The sequence below is a fragment of the Trichechus manatus genome, unplaced genomic scaffold (assembly GCF_000243295.1).
Source record: "Trichechus manatus latirostris isolate Lorelei unplaced genomic scaffold, TriManLat1.0 scaffold00145, whole genome shotgun sequence".
NCBI classification, from domain to species: domain Eukaryota; kingdom Metazoa; phylum Chordata; class Mammalia; order Sirenia; family Trichechidae; genus Trichechus; species Trichechus manatus.
In genome coordinates this window covers 2069986-2088742 of record NW_004444081.1, presented here as the reverse complement: position 1 = coordinate 2088742, position 18757 = coordinate 2069986, and the positions used below count along the sequence as shown (strand labels likewise).

General features: G+C 39.7%; 1 protein-coding gene across 1 annotated transcript in view; it reads left to right on the top strand.

Annotated features, from left to right (window-relative positions):
• The window catches only part of RGS5 (regulator of G protein signaling 5), a 70555-nt gene that overhangs the window by 32349 nt on the left and 19449 nt on the right, over positions 1-18757 (top strand). The window contains exons 2-3 of the mRNA XM_004385757.1: positions 5137-5247; positions 12141-12202. Coding sequence (XP_004385814.1) covers positions 5137-5247; positions 12141-12202 — 173 coding nt within the window. The remainder of the gene's footprint in view (positions 1-5136; positions 5248-12140; positions 12203-18757) is intronic.

Here is an 18757-nt window from a genome sequence, read left to right as displayed (position 1 = left end):
ACTTAAAGCACAATTAAAAAAAAGAAAGAAAATTGGAAGTTATCAAAAATGAAATGGAACGTATAAAGATCAATACCCTAGGCATTAGTGAGCTGAAATGGACTGGTATTGGCCATTTTTAATTGGACAATCATATGGTCTACTATTCTGGGAATGACAAGTTGAAGAGGAATGACTTGAAATTCGTTGTCAAAAAGAGTATTTCAAGATCTGTCCTGAAGTGCAGTGTTGTCAGTGATAGGATAATAGCTATACTCCTACATGGAAAACCAGCTAATACCACTATCGTTCAAATTTATGCACAAACCACTAATGCCAAAGGTGAAGAAATTGAAGATTTTTGCCAACTTCTGCAGTCAGAAATTGATCAAACATGAAATCAAGATGCATTGATAATGACTGGTGATTGGAATTCAAAAGTTGGAGACAGAAGAAGGATCAGCGGTTGGAAAATATGGTCTTGATGATAGAAACGACACTGAGATGGAGTGATAGAATTTTGCAAGACCAACAACTTATTCATTACAAATACCTTTTTTCAACAACATAAACAGCAACTCGCTTGATGAGATACACAGGAATCAAATCAATTACATCTGTGGAATGAGATAATGGAAAAGCTCAATATTATCAGTAAGAACAAATCCAGAGGCACACAGTGGAACAGACCATCAATTGCGCCTATGAAAGTTGAAGATGAAGCTGAAGAAAATTAAAACAAGTCCATGAGAGCCAAAATACAACCTCAAGTAAATATCCCACCTGAATTTAGAGATCATCTCGAGAATAGATTTGAACACTAATTGTGTTCAGCACATTGAACACTGATGACTGAATACCAGATGAGTTGTGGGATGACATCAGGGACATCATACATGAAGAAAACAAAAGGTCATTAAAAAGATAGGACAGAAAGAAAAGATCAAAATGAATGTCAGAAGAAACTCTGAAACTTACTGTTGAATGTAGAGTAGTTAAAGCGAACAGAAGAGAAGATGAAGTATAAGAGCTGAACAGAATATTTCAAAGGGCAACTTGAGAAGAAAAAGTAAAGTATTATAATAAAATGTGCAAAGACCTGGAGTTAGAAAGCTAAAAGGGAAGAACATGTTCAGCATTTCTCAAGCTGAAAGAACTGAAGAAAAAATTCAAGCCTCGAGCTGCAATGTTGAAAGATTGTATGAGCAAAATACTGAACGATGCAGGAAGCATCAAAAGAAGATGGAAGGAATACACAGAATCACTGTACCCAAGGGGGAAAAAAATTGGTTGACGTTCAACTATTTCGAGACGTAGCGTATGATCAAGAACCGATGGTATTGAAGGAAGAAGTCCAAGCTACATTGAAGGCATTGGTGAAAAACAAGGCTCCAGTAATTGATGGAATACCAGTCGAGATATTTCAAAAAACGGCTGCAGTGCTGGAGGTGCTCACTCACCCAAGCAAAGAAATTTAGAAGACAGCTACTTGGCCAGCCGATGGAAGAGATCCATATTTGTACCCATTCCAAAGAAAGGTGATCCAATAGAATGCAGAAATTACCAAACAATATCATTAATATCACACACAAGTAAAACTTTGCTAAAGATAATTCAAAGCATTTGCAGTAGTACATCAATAAGGAAGTGCCAGAAATTCATGCTGGATTCAGAAGAGGACATGGAATGAGGGATATCATTGCTGATGTCAGATGGATTTTGGCTGAAAGATGGGAATACCAGAAAGATGGTTACCTATGTTTTATTGTCTATGCAAAGGCACTCGACTGTGTGGACAAATTATGGATGGCATTGTGAAGAATGGGAATTCCAGAACTCTTAATTGTGCTCACAAGGAACCTGTACATAGACCAAGAGGCAGTCATTTGAACAGAAAAAGGGGATATTGTGTGGTTTAAAATCAGGAAAGGTGTGTGCCAGAGTTGTATCTTTTCACCATACTTATTCAATCTCTATGCTGAGCAAATAGTCCGAGAAGCTGGTCCATATGAAGAAGAATAATGCTTCAGGATTGGAGGAAGACTCATTAACAACCTGCGTTATGCAGATGACACGACCTTGCTGAAAGTAAAGATAACTTGAAGCACTTACTGATGAAGATCAAAGACTACAGCCTTCAGTATGGATACACCTCAACATCAAGAAAACAAAAATCCTCACAACTGGACCAATAAGCAACATCATGATAAACAGAGAAAAGATCGAAGTTTTCAAGGATTTCAGTTTACTTGGATCCACAATCAACGCCCATGGAAGCAGCCGTCAAGAAATCAAATGATGCATTGCACTGGGCAAATCTGTTGCAAAAGACCTCGTTAAAGTGCTAAAAAGCAAAAATGTCACCTTGAAGACTAAGGTGCACTTGACCCAAGCCATGGTATTTTCAATTGCTTCATATGCTTGTCAAAGCAGGACAATGAATATGGAAGACCGAAGAATTGATGCCTTTGAATTATGGTGTTGGCAAAGAATATTGAATATACCACGGTCTGCCAGAAGAACAAACAAGTCTGTCTCGGAAGAAGTACAGCCAGAATGCTCCTTAGAAGTGAAGACTTCATCTCAAGTACTTTGGACATGTTATCAGGAAGGACCAGTCCCTGCAAAAGGACATCATACTTGGTAGAGGATCATCGAAAAAGAGGAACACCCTTAACGAGATGGATTGACACAGTGGCTGCAACAAGAGGCTTAAACATAGCAACAATTGTGAGGATGGCTCAGGACTGGGCAATGTTTTGTTCTGTTGAGCATAGGGTCGCTGAGTCAGAATCAAGTAAATGACACCTGACAATAGTCTCTGGCTGCAGTTCCACATATTAGCCAGCAGATGGTAGCCACAAATATTGCATGCAGTTCCCCCCAAAGTGATATGTTTTCTTCATATTTCAGGTTAATATAAAATCGGCAATCCTTGTCTCTAGAGGTAGAATATGGGAGGTGGTGGGTGTAGTTCTTTAGTAACTTGTGGGAATATTTTTGGGTGTTGTAATTTGATGCTTTAAGCTAGGGAGCATCCGCTGCGTTTGGTTGGAAAAATAACTATTCAGTTAGAATTAACATTGAAGATCAGTATTACATGCCAAATGCCGTGCTAAGTGATTCACATGCATTAGCATATTTAATCATCACAAAAAACCTAAGAGGATATACTATTTTATCAGTCCCAGTTTCTATGTTTAAAAAAAACCCTACACTTTATATAATTTCAATAACTTGTAGAGCCTGGAATCCAAGAAACATTTATTCTTACTCACTGTTACATAAGCTCCCTCACAGACCATTCCCAGACTTACATTTGTGGGGAGTTTCAACCATAATGGTGTGCTTGGTTGAGCACAATCTGCTGTGTTGTGGGGACAAAGTTGGCTTCATGCAGAGAATCTTTGGGAAAGAACAAAAGTGGAAAGAAAAAGGGAAAGACATCCTAGAAGTGACTATTTCTATATCATAGCTTCAAAATCGTATTTACTACACAAGAGGAAAATGTGATATGATAATTAGGTACTTATGGGTATTTTGTAAGTTTGTATGGTAGATTTCATTAATTTTTCCCCCTAATGTGACTTATCATAATTGCTTATTTACTTAAATTTTCTCAGCACAGTCTCCATGTAAATATATGGGGAAAGTGTGTTTATAGTAGCAAAATACTGTTTAGCTGCAACTAAAATCGATCACAGCCCTTTAAGGCTTTGGTTATGATCAGCATTGACTGGAAGATAAATGTTAGTAAGTTTGTGAGGAACAAATCAAGATATTTTTAGTTAAATTCAGCAAATATTTTTGAGTGTTTACTATGTTGCCAAGCATTGTGCTAGGCCCAGGAGTTAAATAGTACTTAAGTCTCAATTCCTACCCTCAAAGAATTCTCCTACCTAGCTTGGAAAACAGACACATAAATCAATGGCCATAAGGCAACATGATAAACCCTGCCATAAAAGCATGTGTAAAGTACTCAGCTGACAGTGCAAGGACAGCTGTCTGGGTCTCCCAATAGGCAGTGCCTTGTCCTACTGATCAATATTTAAGATTTACTCGGTCCTTTTAGAGTTCAGACTTATGATGAGATGGTAGATAGCTCAGAAGGTTAGTGTAGAAACCAGCATGAAGCAGTGACATCATACGCTGGAGGAGTACACAGAATTCTGACCAGAGCTACTCACTAGAATGTGGAAGTTAGAAGGAAACGGTACGATGCTGCTGCACATCTTGTTGTTGCCGTTAGCTGCTGCGAAGTCAGCCCCAACTCATGGCAACCCCACCCACAACAGAACGAAATGCTGCCGGGTCTTGCGCCATCTCTGATTGTTGAGGATCAGAAAGTTGTAATCCATAGGGTTTTCGTTAGCTGATTTTCAGAAGTAGACCACTAGGCCTTTCTTGCTAGTCTGTCTTAATCTGGAAGCTCCCTTAAAACCTGTTCAGCATTATAGCAACATACAAGCCTCCACTGACAGAGGGGTGATGGCTGTGCATGAGATGCATTGGCCAGAATCAAACCCAGGTCTCTGGCATGGAAGGCGAGAATTCTACCACTGAAGCATCATTGTCCTCAACATGCATTTTACTGCATGTAAAATACCCCAATAGTCATTTTGGAACAATGGAAAAAGGGATTGGAATAGAGAGTCAAATCTACCCATGAGATAAATGAAGAATAGAGAGAAATAAATTATCAACCAGAGTAATTTAATTGTCTAGCTGGAAATGGTTGAAGAAAATATCTACATTAACTCTCATTTTACAGATGAGGAAACTGAGATCTGGCAGAGAACAATTATTATTATTTTTTTCAAATGTCGTACATCTAATTAGTGGCAGAGCTGGGATCAGAACCCTCAGAAGATCAATAGGCAATGCAGTGAGTAGCTCTGCCTTCAATAATTACATTCAATAATTAAGATTAAAATGAGATACTGCATCTTAACCTGGAACTTAATAAGCTTGATAAATGTTAACTATTAGACTTCATGTGTCCTAATTTCTTCATTAGTATTCTTTCTGCCACAACACAGCCGGTGAAATGGGGTTTTGTTTATTTTTGTTTCCCTGACGCTGAAAGAAATCTCTTTTTTAGATTTGTACACTCATGCTCATGTGGTGTCCCTTCTCCCCTTTTATCTCTTCTTTCAGGGCCAAGGAGATTAAGATCAAGTTGGGAATTCTCCTCCAGAAGCCAGACTCGGCTGTTGACCTTGTCATTCCATATAATGAGAAGCCGGAGAAACCAGCCAAGACCCAGAAGTGAGTCATAAATATGGATTCCACTCATTTTCCTTAAGAGGATGGCTTTTTTTTTTTTTTTTTTTTTTTCAGGTCTATAGCACCATTCCTCATCTGTAGAACTCCCTTCTTCAGTTACTCATTGAGGATCATAAGGACCCTCAGTGAGTGGTTGTTTTAAATAAGCATTTTTTGAACACTCCATGTTTGGAGCATAATATTGAATACTGACTGGCAGGTTATGTAAACAATAAAAGATAAGGCTCTACGCTGAGACCTAATTGGAGAGACAGCACCTTATAAATGGCATCAGCAGCTCACCAGCTCTTAGGTAACCTGCTCATTTTCTGCCCTTGGTTCAGGTAACCATCCCTGATCCAATTAACTATGATCATTGGATACCTTCTTGCTAAGGGACTATGCAAGGCTATTTCCTCAGCAGGGAGATCCAGGGGGAACAATTCCCTCAGGAAGATGCTGAAGATACCACAGGCACTTTAAGCCTAATAATTTCTTCCCATGATATTGATCCTCCAAGGACCAGCAGAGGATAGGAGGGCTACTACTTGACATAGGAATGAATAGTTGACTATCTTTCTTTTTAATGGACATCAAGCATTTCCTCCCCAACAGTTAACTTAATATTCCTGAGTGATTGGACTTCTGCAGTCTCCCCTCCTTACCCCCCAACATACACACTTCCTCCCATCAACTTAGGCATGGTGGAAAACTATAACGCTGAAGAATCAAGATGTCATCACAGTTAGATTCAGCTTTCACAATTTGCACTGGCCCTACTTTAAACTTAATAACACTGCTCACAGGATTCCCAATGTTTCCTGTGGTTCCACTAGCTCCGTAGCGTATCACTGCCTGAAGAAATACTCCCCATCTTCCCTTTAAAACAGATACTCATGAAAATCAAGAAAAGGGAGTGGAAGAAGAAAAGCCAGATGTATCAAACTCTACCCTACTACCTAAAAGCTTTGAGGAGATCACAGAATCATGGTAAAAGGACAGGAATTCCTTTTAACCTCCATCTCTCTTTTTCCATTTAACATTTGTCTAAAGTGGCCAACCCTTCCTTTGTCCAAATGACCAACTGAATATAGATTGGATTGGTTGGGAGATACAGGGATGCATTATTATTTTTTTAATCTTCTTCCATCAACCTAAGTGGATATTTCCACTCTCCTGTTTTTATTACTTCAAAGTGATCCCAAACCAGAAGTGAGGCATAATTGTGTTTTCTGCACTTAAAAAGGGGAAGCTAATTCAATGTGGAGCTGCAGACACCAGGCACTAGTGGAGAATAACAATCACGTTTCATAGCAGTAACAGATCAAAAGTCTATTTCGAAGTAAACAATGTGGTAGTTATTGATCTGTTGGAATTAACTTAAAAAAAATAAGCATAGTACTACATTTCCTGCTTTGCATCTCTGCTTCTAATATCCCACACAGACTCTTGAATTATTTGGCTTCACAGGGATTCAGAGAGTTTTGGAAGAAAACCTAGGGCTAACATTTATTGAATTATTTACTTCTCATTTCTCCCATCCTCTTTCTTCTTCCAGAAGGTTGCACTGTTTTGGAAAATCCTTCATATCCCTGGAGAATACTTGTGTGCCTCTATTGCATAATGGGGCCCTGGTGGTGCAGTGATTAAGGGTTTGGCTGCTAACCAAAAAGTGCACGGTTTGAATCCACCAGCCACTCCTTGGAAAGCCTATGGGGCAGTTCTACTCTGTTCTGTGGGGTTGCTATGAGTTGGAATTGACTGGACGGCAATGAGTTTGTTTTTTTCTTTTATTGCATTATTAGCAGTGACTGCTATAAACCTTTCCCCACCCTCTTCTGATCACTCAAACCCATCCCACCTCTTCATGCTGGACAAGTTTCTGTGTCTTTTACTACTTGACTGGGAAAGATTAAGTTCTTTGCAATCTTTCTCTGTATATTTTACCCATTTTTTTTTCTCATAGAAGAAAATAAACCTTAGAGGAGAAAATAAACCTTCTCCTGACTGAAGATATTTTTAGCCCCTCTCATCTTCTTTGGGTCATTGACATCAGTAGATACTGCTTTTTAAAATGCATTTTCTATTTTTAATACATTTTATTCTTCTCATTAAAAAAGAGCGAGAGAAAAATAGAAAAGGAATAGGAAAAAAAATTAGAAAAATCTGCTTATATGCAAACAGTTAAAACTGACCGGCTGCTAACCTAAAGGCTAGAAGTTTGAATCCACCCAGAGGTGTTTTGGAAGAAAGCCTTGGTGATTTGCTTCTGAAAAAAAAAACAGCCACTGAAAACCCTATGGAGCCCAGTTCTACTCTGACACACGAGGTCACCATGAGTTGGAATCGATTCAACAGGAACCACCATCACCACCACCACCAACCACTTCTGTAAACTGAAGGGCTTCATCCTTGCCCTGTCTGCAACGTTTGACTGCACAACCTTCTTTCTTAAAAGTCTCTTCCTTAACTTCTAACACTCTATTCCTTCCCCTCCCCGCTCCTTCTCTTTTCTCTAAACGCTCCTCCTTTTGCCTACCCGCTATATGTGGGAGCATCCTGCAAGGGTCTGCTGTAGATCCTCATAAGAAACAACAAATAAATTGATAAGCCACCTCAATTTAATTTGTGAAAACTGCTATCATGGATTGTAATCAAATTCAAAATGCTCAGGAGCTGATATAGATATTTTTATAGCTTTATTTTATTTCCCAGACGTTCCTTTTCACCCTGCCTACTAACTGATTTTTTACTTCCTTTTCATTTTGTCTTGACCACTTTATAACTCTAACCCCCACACCTAACTAGCTCATGGCCTGTGCACAGTGGCCAACAGTTGCAAGAGTTTTCACATACGTGCTCTTGCTGGGTGATCTGCAAAGGGAGTGTTGTTGAGAGGATTAAAGATGTACGTACACAGACCCCACTGTAAGCAGCAATCACCGGCCACTCTTATTTGTGCTGAGCGCCCCCTAAACCAGCCTTTACTGACCTACCACTAATACTTAGGGCAACTACAAATTATTCTGGTGCTTTATGTCCCTACAAGATATTTGTGAGTCATTTTCAAAACCAGAGTATCCACATGGGTGTGTATTACTTATAGTAGTTGCTGTTGAGTTGATACCAACTCATGGCGATATCACGTGTGTCAGAGTAGAACTGTGCTCTATAGGGTTTTCAATGGCTGATTTTTCAGAAGACGATTGCCGTGCCTTTCTTCTGAGGGGCCTCCAACCTAATGGCTAGCAGCCTAGAGTAACCATTTGCACCATCCAGGGACGCCCAGGAGTTTATAAGTGCCAATGTTGTTGTTGTTGTTAGGTGCCATCAAGTCTATTTTTGACTCATAGTGACCCTATGTGATAGACTAGAGCTGCCCCGCATGGTTTTCTAGGTGGTAATCTTTAAGGAAGCAGATCGTCAGGTCTTTCTCCTACAGAGCCACTGGATGGGTTCAAAACCACCAACCTTTCCATTAGCAGCCGAGCGCTTAACTATTGCACCACCAGGGCTCCTTTGTAATTGCCAGTAAATAACTTGAAATTTCACTTTTCTTGGAAAGCGAGAGAGCACGTGAGGACATTATCAAGAGTGTTTAAATATGTTCCACGCACTGTGCTGTCATTATATGCATTGCTACATACAATTCTCACCATAAGTGAGAGGTCGTATTTCTTTGTAGGTTAAAGACAAACAAAACAACAACAAATATACCAAACCTGTTGCCATCGAGTCACTTCTGACTCATAGCAGCCCTATAGGACAGAGTAGAATTGCCCTGTAGGGTTTCCAAGGAGTGCCTGGTGGATTTGAGCAGCCGACCTTTTGATTAGCAGCTGTAGCTCTTAACCACTTCACCACCAGGGTTTCCACGTGATGCTTAGAAAGGTTAAAGCATTTTCCCATGGTTACAGCTAGTAAGTGTTAGAGTTGTCGATAGCTGTAGTAATGGTTCATGGGACTGGCCACTGAAATCTAAGTTTTGGGTTATTTGTGGCTTTCATCGACCAGGCTAACTCTGGATGAATTGACCCATCATTCATTTGCTCTTTAATTCGACATGCATTTATTGCAGGCTGGATCAATGTTGTGGGGAATTCTCCACAGAGCAGATTGGGAAAAGCTCTCCATGAATGACAAGCTATATAACTTTAGGCAGTGAGCACACCATTGCCACGTGAGAGATTCAGGGAATAAATGTGATAAGAGTACAGCAAAGGGAGAGAGTGCTTCCAGCTGAGAAGGTCACTTCCTGGACAAGGTGGCATTTACAGGGGGCATTATAAAACTTATAGTTAATCATCTCTCTACGTGTTCATTTTGCCTTTCATTTGAGCCAGCTTTCCCCTCTCGCTCACACACCTACACACACAGATTTCATGTCCACCCTCTGTGGTCAGTTTTGACTTTGCAAACCATGGTACTTATTGGTCATTTAGATTTGCATCTATCCTGTTTCCAAAGAAGTCAGGCTTAATGAAGGCTGGCAAATTCTGAGAATCGGACAGCATGAAGCTGTGTTACCTCCTCAGCTGGTAATGAGAACACTGGGCTTCATGCTGGGGCAATGTGTCCTGCCTGACTGTGTCCTTGAATCAATCTGGACTAATTTAACCCCCAAGTGGGCTCTGCACGTGTCCTTTGCAGGAATTTAATCTTGGCTGTGATGTGCTCTTGAGATTGACCATTAGTCTCCTTCTAACAAGACCATTTGGGCAAATTGCACCTGGTAACATGCTTAAGCTTGGAGCACCTGCTCATGTCATTTCTTCTTCCTGTCTTCCTTTATACTAAGCAGGAGGAAGAGGTGAGGGAGAAGGAAAATGGATTCATTTCATGAGAATATTTATAAAATCAGAGACTCAGCAAGGAAACCAGCCCTCCCCTTGCTCTAAGCCAGTTTTCTTTTGTTCAATAATTTAATGTCCTGCCACTTCTGTCAACCACCAATAGAGACTTGGTGACTGTCAGTTGTGGCCAAAATATTGAACCCAGTGTTGTGAAAAATTTAAGAAGTGTAAGGCCTAGTGCTAAAAATGTAGGTACAAAATAATATGTATATCAGAAAAGATCTCAATATGAGGTCATACAGAAGAGCTAAAAAGAGTTATTGACCTCTAGAGAACAGGTCATTTCTGGTTAGGAATAAAAATGAACATAGGGACATACTTCCAATCCCCTGTTCATGTCAATTCTCCTTTCTGTGCTCCTTTATACAAACCAGAAGGAAAAGCGGGAGAGAGAAAGTCATTCACTCCTAGAAATAAGACTTCATGGGTGGTGCAAATGGTTAACGCGCTTGCTGGCTAACCGAAAGGTTACAGTTTCGAGACTACCTAGAGGCACTTCAGAAGAAAGGCCTGGTGATCTACTTCTGAAAAAAATCAGCCCCTGAAAACCCTGTGGAGCATAATTCTTCTCTGGCACACACGGGTTCACCATGAGTCAGAACTGACTGGAAAGCAACTTTTTTTTTTTTTCCCCAATATATTTCTGAAGAATTAGTGTGTTGAGTTTTCAATCTATGATTGAAAAAAAAGTCACATAAGATTATTTCATTCAGTTTATTGTTTGCATTTTTGCCATGTTTAACCTTCAAATAGGGAAAATATAAAACTGTGAAAAATCATACAGTTTAGGACTCACAATCTCCATGTGCTCTACAAGAGAAGCGAGGGAGTTATTCACAATACTTTAGCCTAAAAACATACTGCTGTCTTAAACTCCTTACATACGTAAACTGAGGCTAAATCCGAGTCTGGGACAGCAAAATCAAAAGTAGAATTTGCAATTGTCTTATCAACCTTAGTTGCTAATCCGAATAATTAAAACCCCAAGACAGTGATTTTTTGCAACCAGAAGGAGCAATGCCCCTGGGATATCTGGGCAATTGTATAAACAAGAGCTAAGGAAATTCCAAGTAGAAAAACATCTCCATTGGCCTTAATATTCTAGTAAATGCCTTGTTAGTCTGTTATGATTTAACAATGAAGAATTCACATCCTAATGCAAGAGTTTGAGCAGGAAGAGCCCAACAGAGCACAGTCAGCCATTTTCCCAGACAAGACCAGCTGGACCTGACATAATCTTGCTGTGAGAGAAACATTGGCATTTACAATGAAATAGCTGCGGGGTTTCTGCATATATAAACGTTACAATAAAGATAGCCTAAGGGGAAATTATATGTTGCCTATTTCCTTCTCCTTTTGAGTCAACATCTAATAGCGCATTTGTGTACAACATTCCTATTTGCAATATATTCCACTTTTCTTCTCAGAAAGAGTAAATCTTTTAAACCATATTTTCCTGTCCTAATTAGGTAGGTACAAATTCACCCAGATTTTTTTCAAGGGTAGATTTGCCATAATCACATTCACAGCATGAGGCAGCAGCACTACACATACCATCTTCCACTGGCCTTAATGAGATGGCCTTGAGATGTGGACGAGGAATCAAACCTCCTTTGCTCATTCAGTCGGGTGTTTAGAGTGCAGCATGGGTGAGACAGAGAACATGAGTTCAATACCTGTGATGGGCTCACCGGATTTCGTTAAGTTACATTTGTAGAAAAACCACAATCAGAGCCACTCTGATGAGAAATGAGAGAATATCAAGACACATGTTTCATGCCAGTATACTCTACTTCTAAAGGGACAGGCTTAAAGCAAATTGTTCAAAAAGAGACAAAGATATGCAATATAGACATATGAAAGCAAACCCAGCTCATCAAACCCAATTGTTTGAAGGAACACAACTCCAAGTCCTTTGGCCGAGGATGAGTCATCAGTTATATCATTTCCATCTAAGAAAAACAGCACCAGGTCATTGTTGGTATATGTGCTTAACTTCCTACTTACGGCCTTCACCTTATTCTTTCTTAATTCCTGATTTAGACCCTTGCTGGACGAGGCCCTGCAGTGGCGTGATTCCCTGGACAAGCTCCTACAGAACAACTGTGAGTTCACACTGCCTTTTATAGGGAGGTAGGGGTTGCCATACCTCCCTATACATCCTAAGGAGCCCTGGTGTTGCAACAATTAAGTGCTCGGCTGTGTACTGAAAGGTTGGCAGTTCAAATTCACCAAGCCACTCCATGGGAGAAAGACCTGGCAATCTGGGCCTGTAAAGATTACAGCCTTGAAAACCGAATGGGGCAGTTCTACTCTGTCACAGGAGATCGCTATGAGTCAAAAATTGACTCAATGGCACCCAACAACAGCAGGGGTGCCATGAATTGAAATCAACAATCAACTCAATTGCAGTGGGTAGGGGAGGAACAGAGACAAAAAAAAAAAAAACACCCTTTGTTGCCCAAGTGTCGTTCATCTCCAACTTTAACATTGTTCCAAATTTTCAAAATCTTCCAAACAAAGCCTGGTTAGCTCGGGGTGTCAAGAGAGTGTGAGTATCCAATTCACAAGAAGAGGAAGGTCCACTGCACTGTGGGGGAATGTGAAAATAAGGTGTCCTAATGACCTGTGATTGCAGGTTGTATTCTCATCTATCCTGCTTACTTACTTACTTACTTACTTACTGAGCCGGAGCAAGTAGCTTGATGTATGTGCGTCTTCATATTCTCATTAGTAAAATAGGCATACTGCTTTTCCAGCTTAGCCTCAGAGTGAATTGATAGCAATTGGGTATGGTAATGTAAAGAGCAGCTGAGTCTGAGTTATAGTCCTAGTTCAAACTGCTATTATTGTTCTTGTGATCTGACATGGACTGCTATGGACCCCCTGCCTTGATTTCCTCTTCTGGCAGCGTGCCTTTTACATCTTCATTCATGATAGGACTAATGTGCTGCTGACCAGCACAGAACTCCTCTCAAGCTAATACCAAGACACCAGTGAGCACGACTTGCCTTTCTCCTAATCCAAAATCCTTCATGATTTCCAAGGACCTATAGAATAAAGTTCAGATTTCTAATGTTCAAGATTCTCCAGTGAAAGCTGTAAACTACTGATCTGCAGCCAAATTGAATAGTTCTCTGTTCTATATAGGATTTCTATATGTCAATCCCTTTGCCTTGAATACCTTGTGCTCATACATATCTATCTGTTGAAATTCTCCCTCTCTTATGAAAGCTAATCTAAATGCTAAATGTTTAGAGTTCCTTGACTATTCAGAATGATTTATCCTCCCTCTGAATTTCCAACCATCTATCTACACATCTTTTATGCCACTTAATCCTTTCTACCTTGTATTCTGTTCTCAAAGTCATTTCCCTTCTACTATAGGTTTTTAAACTCTTTGACAGAGGGGACTTTAATCTTTTTCATCTGGATAATCCCTCAAAAGGATGTGCATAGTATGGGGAAAACAAGTATTCATTGAATAATTCACTCTAAAGTATCATTCAACTTAAAATATCCAACCCATATTTATCCTTATTAACTACAAGAATGGAATATGAAACTTTGTTAGATGTTTGGCAGAAGTAAGTGTTTAAAAATACTTATCACAGGACCACTGTAATTAATGGGCACAGAGTAGAAAAGAAAGAGTGTATGTTGAATTGCATATCAACACTTATTGCATTTTGTTTTTGTGTGATATATTTGGTAAGTTTCTGCTTGCATGCGATAGAATCATCTCTTCTTACATTTTCGACAGAACACCAGAACCTCTGATTCAGAACGTTCTCATTTTTTATTACCTTCTCATTTTTTGTGCTTGTTTAATCTATCTGAGTACCCTGCCCTGACACATACCAGGTCTTCAATAAATGTTTACCAATGAATGAGTGAAAGAATTAATTCATTTTGCTTCTTGGACCCAGAAATTTCAAGAGGTCAATTTTTTTTTTTTTTTTAAATCATCTGACTTATTTATTCTTACTCACCGGTTTTGGGACAATAGCAGTCTGAGAGATGACCCTGATAAATTATGAATGCTAAAGATCCTGTTGTTGTTAGATGCTGTGGAGTCAGTTCTGACTCATAGCATCACCCTATGTACAGCAGAAGGATATACTGCCTGGTCCTACGCCTTCTTCACAATCATTGTTATGCTTGAGCCCATTGTTGCGGCCACCGTGTCAATCCATCTCTGTGAAGGTCTTCCTCTTTTCTGCTGACCCTCTACAAGGATCCTGAAAAAAACCAAACCGGTTGCTGTGAAGGTGATCCCGACTCATAGTGACCCTGTAGTCGGACAGAGTAAAAAACCCTGCCGGGTAGCGTTTCCAAGGAGCGGCTGGTGGATTCAAACTGGTGACCTTTCATTTAGCAGCAGAGCTCTTAATCACTTCACCACCAGGGCTCCTACACAGAGGTATTTATGACTATTGTCAAGAAACCTGAGTGTTACCAGATCTACTTCCATGTTTCCAAACCATTAAGGAGGAGGATAAATATTTATTTGACCATATACAGTCCTTTTCAGTCACACTAATCCTTACAGCAACACGTTCATATTTTTCAGGCTTTTATGGATAAGAGTTGTTGGGATAAGAAACCTAGAGGTATGAACCAAAGGCAGCTAGTATTAAAACCTTAGCATTTGCTTAGGGACTGAAGTCTTTCAGTTTGAAAACAGATGATCACCATAGTATAAACTTGAGGCCTGAGGTTCTTATGGTAATATTTTCTATTTTTTAGAGGAGAAAAATATATATGTATGAGTGAATATATGCATATGTATATAATCTTAAGTTAAATTCTACATAATTATCCTCTTAAGTAATTAAAATTCTCAAGACTTGGGCAATTAATTTCTCCAAAGCAATAAATGGAAAACATTTCATAACTATTCTAGTCACAATTCTTTCCTTGAAGGGGGCATCTATCCATTCAAACCAGGGCAAATGTAAAAGAAAGTTTATGGTAAAGATATTGAAATCCACAGAAACAAAAGAGCCGTGCATTATGGGAGGTGAAGCTGGCTCTCAGAAGCCACCAGTGAGGTAGCTTCTCCCTCTCTGTCTCTATTTCTCTGTTCTTGCCTGTCTCTGTCTCTCTCTTCCTCTTTGTATTTCTATCTCCATCTCTCTGTCTGTGCTTCTCTTTGGCTTTCCTTCCTACTCTGCGTCTCTTTCTTGCCACTTTGACTCTGCTGTCTTTGTTTCTATGTCTATCTATTCTTAGAGAAGAGCACATGGAATGACGGGCAAGCCCAAATAATTATACCCCATCACCACTGACCTGAAGAAATACTATTTGACCTGTTCCTCCAAATACCAGCTACTATGCATCATGAATGACTTTCAAAAACCCTATGGAGCCCTCGTGGCACAGTGGTTAAGAGCTCGACTGATAACCAAAAGGTCCAAAGTTCGAATCCACCAGCTGCTCCTTGGAAACACTATGGGGCAGTTCCACTTCATCCTATAGGGTCGCTATGAGTTGGAATCAACTCAACAGCAATGGGTTTTGATGGAGCACAGTTCTTCTCTGAAACACATGAGTTGCCATGAGTTGAAATAGACAGCAACTTCTTTTTTGTACCCTAGTTAAGTTGACATGTAAAATCACATATGTTTTGCCTTCAGTTCTGTAGTTGGCACAAACTCTTTTCAAATGGTAGGTCCATGGGGCATATAACCAGCCTTTTTTCTTTAAACACAAAAATAGATTGCACACGGGAGTTTAAGTAAGAGAGTGATGGAAAAAAACTACCTCCCACCCTGCACCACGATGGTCTTTAAAAGCAAAGGAAAAGTGAGACACAGTCCAGCACCAGCAAAAGTTCCTTTTGGATCTCCTTTTGCCAGGAGACCCAAAAGATCAGAACATTTTCTTGAGATACCCTTGAGATTTGGTCTCTGCCTTGACGAGCTAAGTAGACTAGCTATGGGCTTCCCTCTTTGTTTCTATCTTTTCATTCTCCTTTGCTTCTTTCTCTTTGGTTTCCCATTTTCTTCCTTCACTTTACTGGTTCATCTTTATGATTATCTTACCCACTGGCAAACCCAATTTTCTTTAAAACAATGATTATAATAATAACTGGTTGTTGTTGCTAAGTGCCATCAAGTTAGCTACCATGCATAGTGATCCCACGTATAACAGAACGAAACCTTACCTGGACCTATGCCATCCTTGGAATCGTTAATATGTTTGAGCTCCTTGTTGCAGCCACTATGTCAATCCACCCCATTGAGGGTCTGCCTTTTTTTGCTGACTCTGTACTTTACCAAGCATGATTTCCTTCTCTAGCAATTGGTCCTTCCTGATAACCTGTCCAAAGTAAGCAGAACAAAATCTTGCCATCCACACTTCTAAGGAGCATTATGGCTATACTACCTCCAAGACAGATGTATTCATTCTTCTGGTGGTCCATGGTATATTCAATATTCTTCACAACACCACAATTTGAATAAAGCAACTCTTTTTCAGTCTTGCTTTTTCATTGTCCAGCTCTCATAACAGTGGTTGCTGTTGTTCGGTGCCGTCGAATCGGTTCCGACTCATAGCGACCCGATTTATAACAGAACAAAATGCTGCACGGTCCTGTGCCATCCTCATAATAGTTGTTATGCTTGAGCCCATTGTTACAGCCACGGTATCAATCCATCTCACTGAGGGTCTTCTTTATCACTGACCCTCTACCAAGCATGACGTCCTTCTCTTGGGACTGATCCCTCCTGATAACATGTCCAAAGTATCTGAGACATAGTCTTGCCATGCTTGCTTCTAAGGAGCATTCTGGTTGTACTTCTTCAAAGACAGATTTGTTCGTTCTTCTGGTAGTCCATGGTATGTTCAATATTCTTCGCCAACACCACAATTGAAAGGCATCAATTCTTCGATCTTCCTTTTTCATTGTCCAGCTTTTACATGCATATGAGGCGATTGAAAACACAGTGGCTTGGGTCAGGCACACCTTAGTCTTTTACAGCAGATTTGCCCAATGCAGTGAGTTGTTAGATTGCTTCACTGCTGCTTCCATGTGTGTTGATTGTGGATCAGAGTAAAATGAAATCCTTGACAAATTTAAACTTTTCACCATTTATCAAGATGTTGCTTATTGGTCCACTTGTGAAGATTTTTGTTTTCTTTATGTTAAAGTGTAATCCATACTGAAGGCTGTGGTCTTTGATCTTCTTCAGTAAGTGTTTCAAGCTCTCTTCACTTTCAGAAAGCAAGCTTGTGTCATCTGCATAACACGGGTTGTTAATGAGCCTTCCTCCAGTCCTGCTGCCCTGTTCCTCATATAGTCTAGCTTCTCGGATTATTTATTCAGCATAAAGATTGAATAAGTATGGTGAAAGAATACAACCCTGATGCACACTTTTTCTGACTTTAAACAACACAGTATCCACTTGTTCTGTTTGAAAGACTGCCTCTCGGTCTATGCACAGTTTCCTCATGTGCACAATTAAGTGTTCTGGAATTCCCATTCTTCACAATGTTATCCATAATTTGTTATGATCTACACATTGAACGCCTTGGCATAGTGCATAAAACGCAGGTAAATATCATTCTGGTAGTCTCTGCTTTCAGCCAGGATCCATTTGACATCAGCAATGATAGCCCTGCGTCCATGTCTTCTGAATCTGGCTTGAATTTCTGGCAGTTCCCTGTTGATAAATTGCTGCTGCAACTTTTGAATAATCTTCAGCAAAATTTTACTTGCGTATGATATTAATGATATTGTTTGATAATTTCTACATTGGGTTGAATCACTTTTCTTTGGAATAGGCATAAGTATGGATCACTTCCAGTTGGTTGGCCAGGTAGTTGTCTTCCAAATTTCTTGGCACAGATGAGTGAGCACTTCCAGTGTTGCATCATTTGTTGAAACATCTCAATATGTTTTCTGTCAATTCCTGGAACCTGGTTTTTTGACAATGCCTTCAGTGCAGCTTGGACTTCTTCCTTCAGTACCATTGGTTCCTGATTGTATGCTACCTCCTGAAATGGTTGAATGTCAACCAGTTCTTTTTGGTATAGTGACTCTGTGTATTCCTTCCATCTTCTTTTAATGCTTCCTGAGTTGTTCAATATTTTCCCCATAGAATCCTTCAATATTGCAGCACAAGGTTTGAATTTTTTCTTCAGTTCTTTCAGCTTGAGAAATGCTGAGCATGTTCTTCCCTTTTGGTTTTCTAACTCCAGGTCATTGTACATGTCATTATAATACTTTGTCTTCTCGAGCTACCCTTTGAAGTCTTCTATTCAGCTCTTTTACTTCATCATTTCTTCCATTTGCTTTAGCTACTCTGCATTCAACAGCAAGTTTCAGAGTCTCTTCTGACATCCATTTTGGTCTTTTCTTTCTTTCTTGTCTTTTTAATGATCTTTTGCTTTCTTCATGTATGATGTCCTTGATGTCATTCCACAACTCGTCTGGTCTTTGGTCATTAGTGTTCAACGTGTCAAATCTATTCTTGAGATGATCTCTAAATTCAGGTAGATATACTCAAGGTTGTACTTTGTCTCTCATGGACTTGTTCTAATTTTTTTCAGCTTTCTACTTGAACTTTCATATGAGCAATTGATGGTCTATTTCACTGTGGGCCCCTGGCCTTGTTCTGACTGATGATATGGAGCTTTGCCATAGTCTCTTTCTA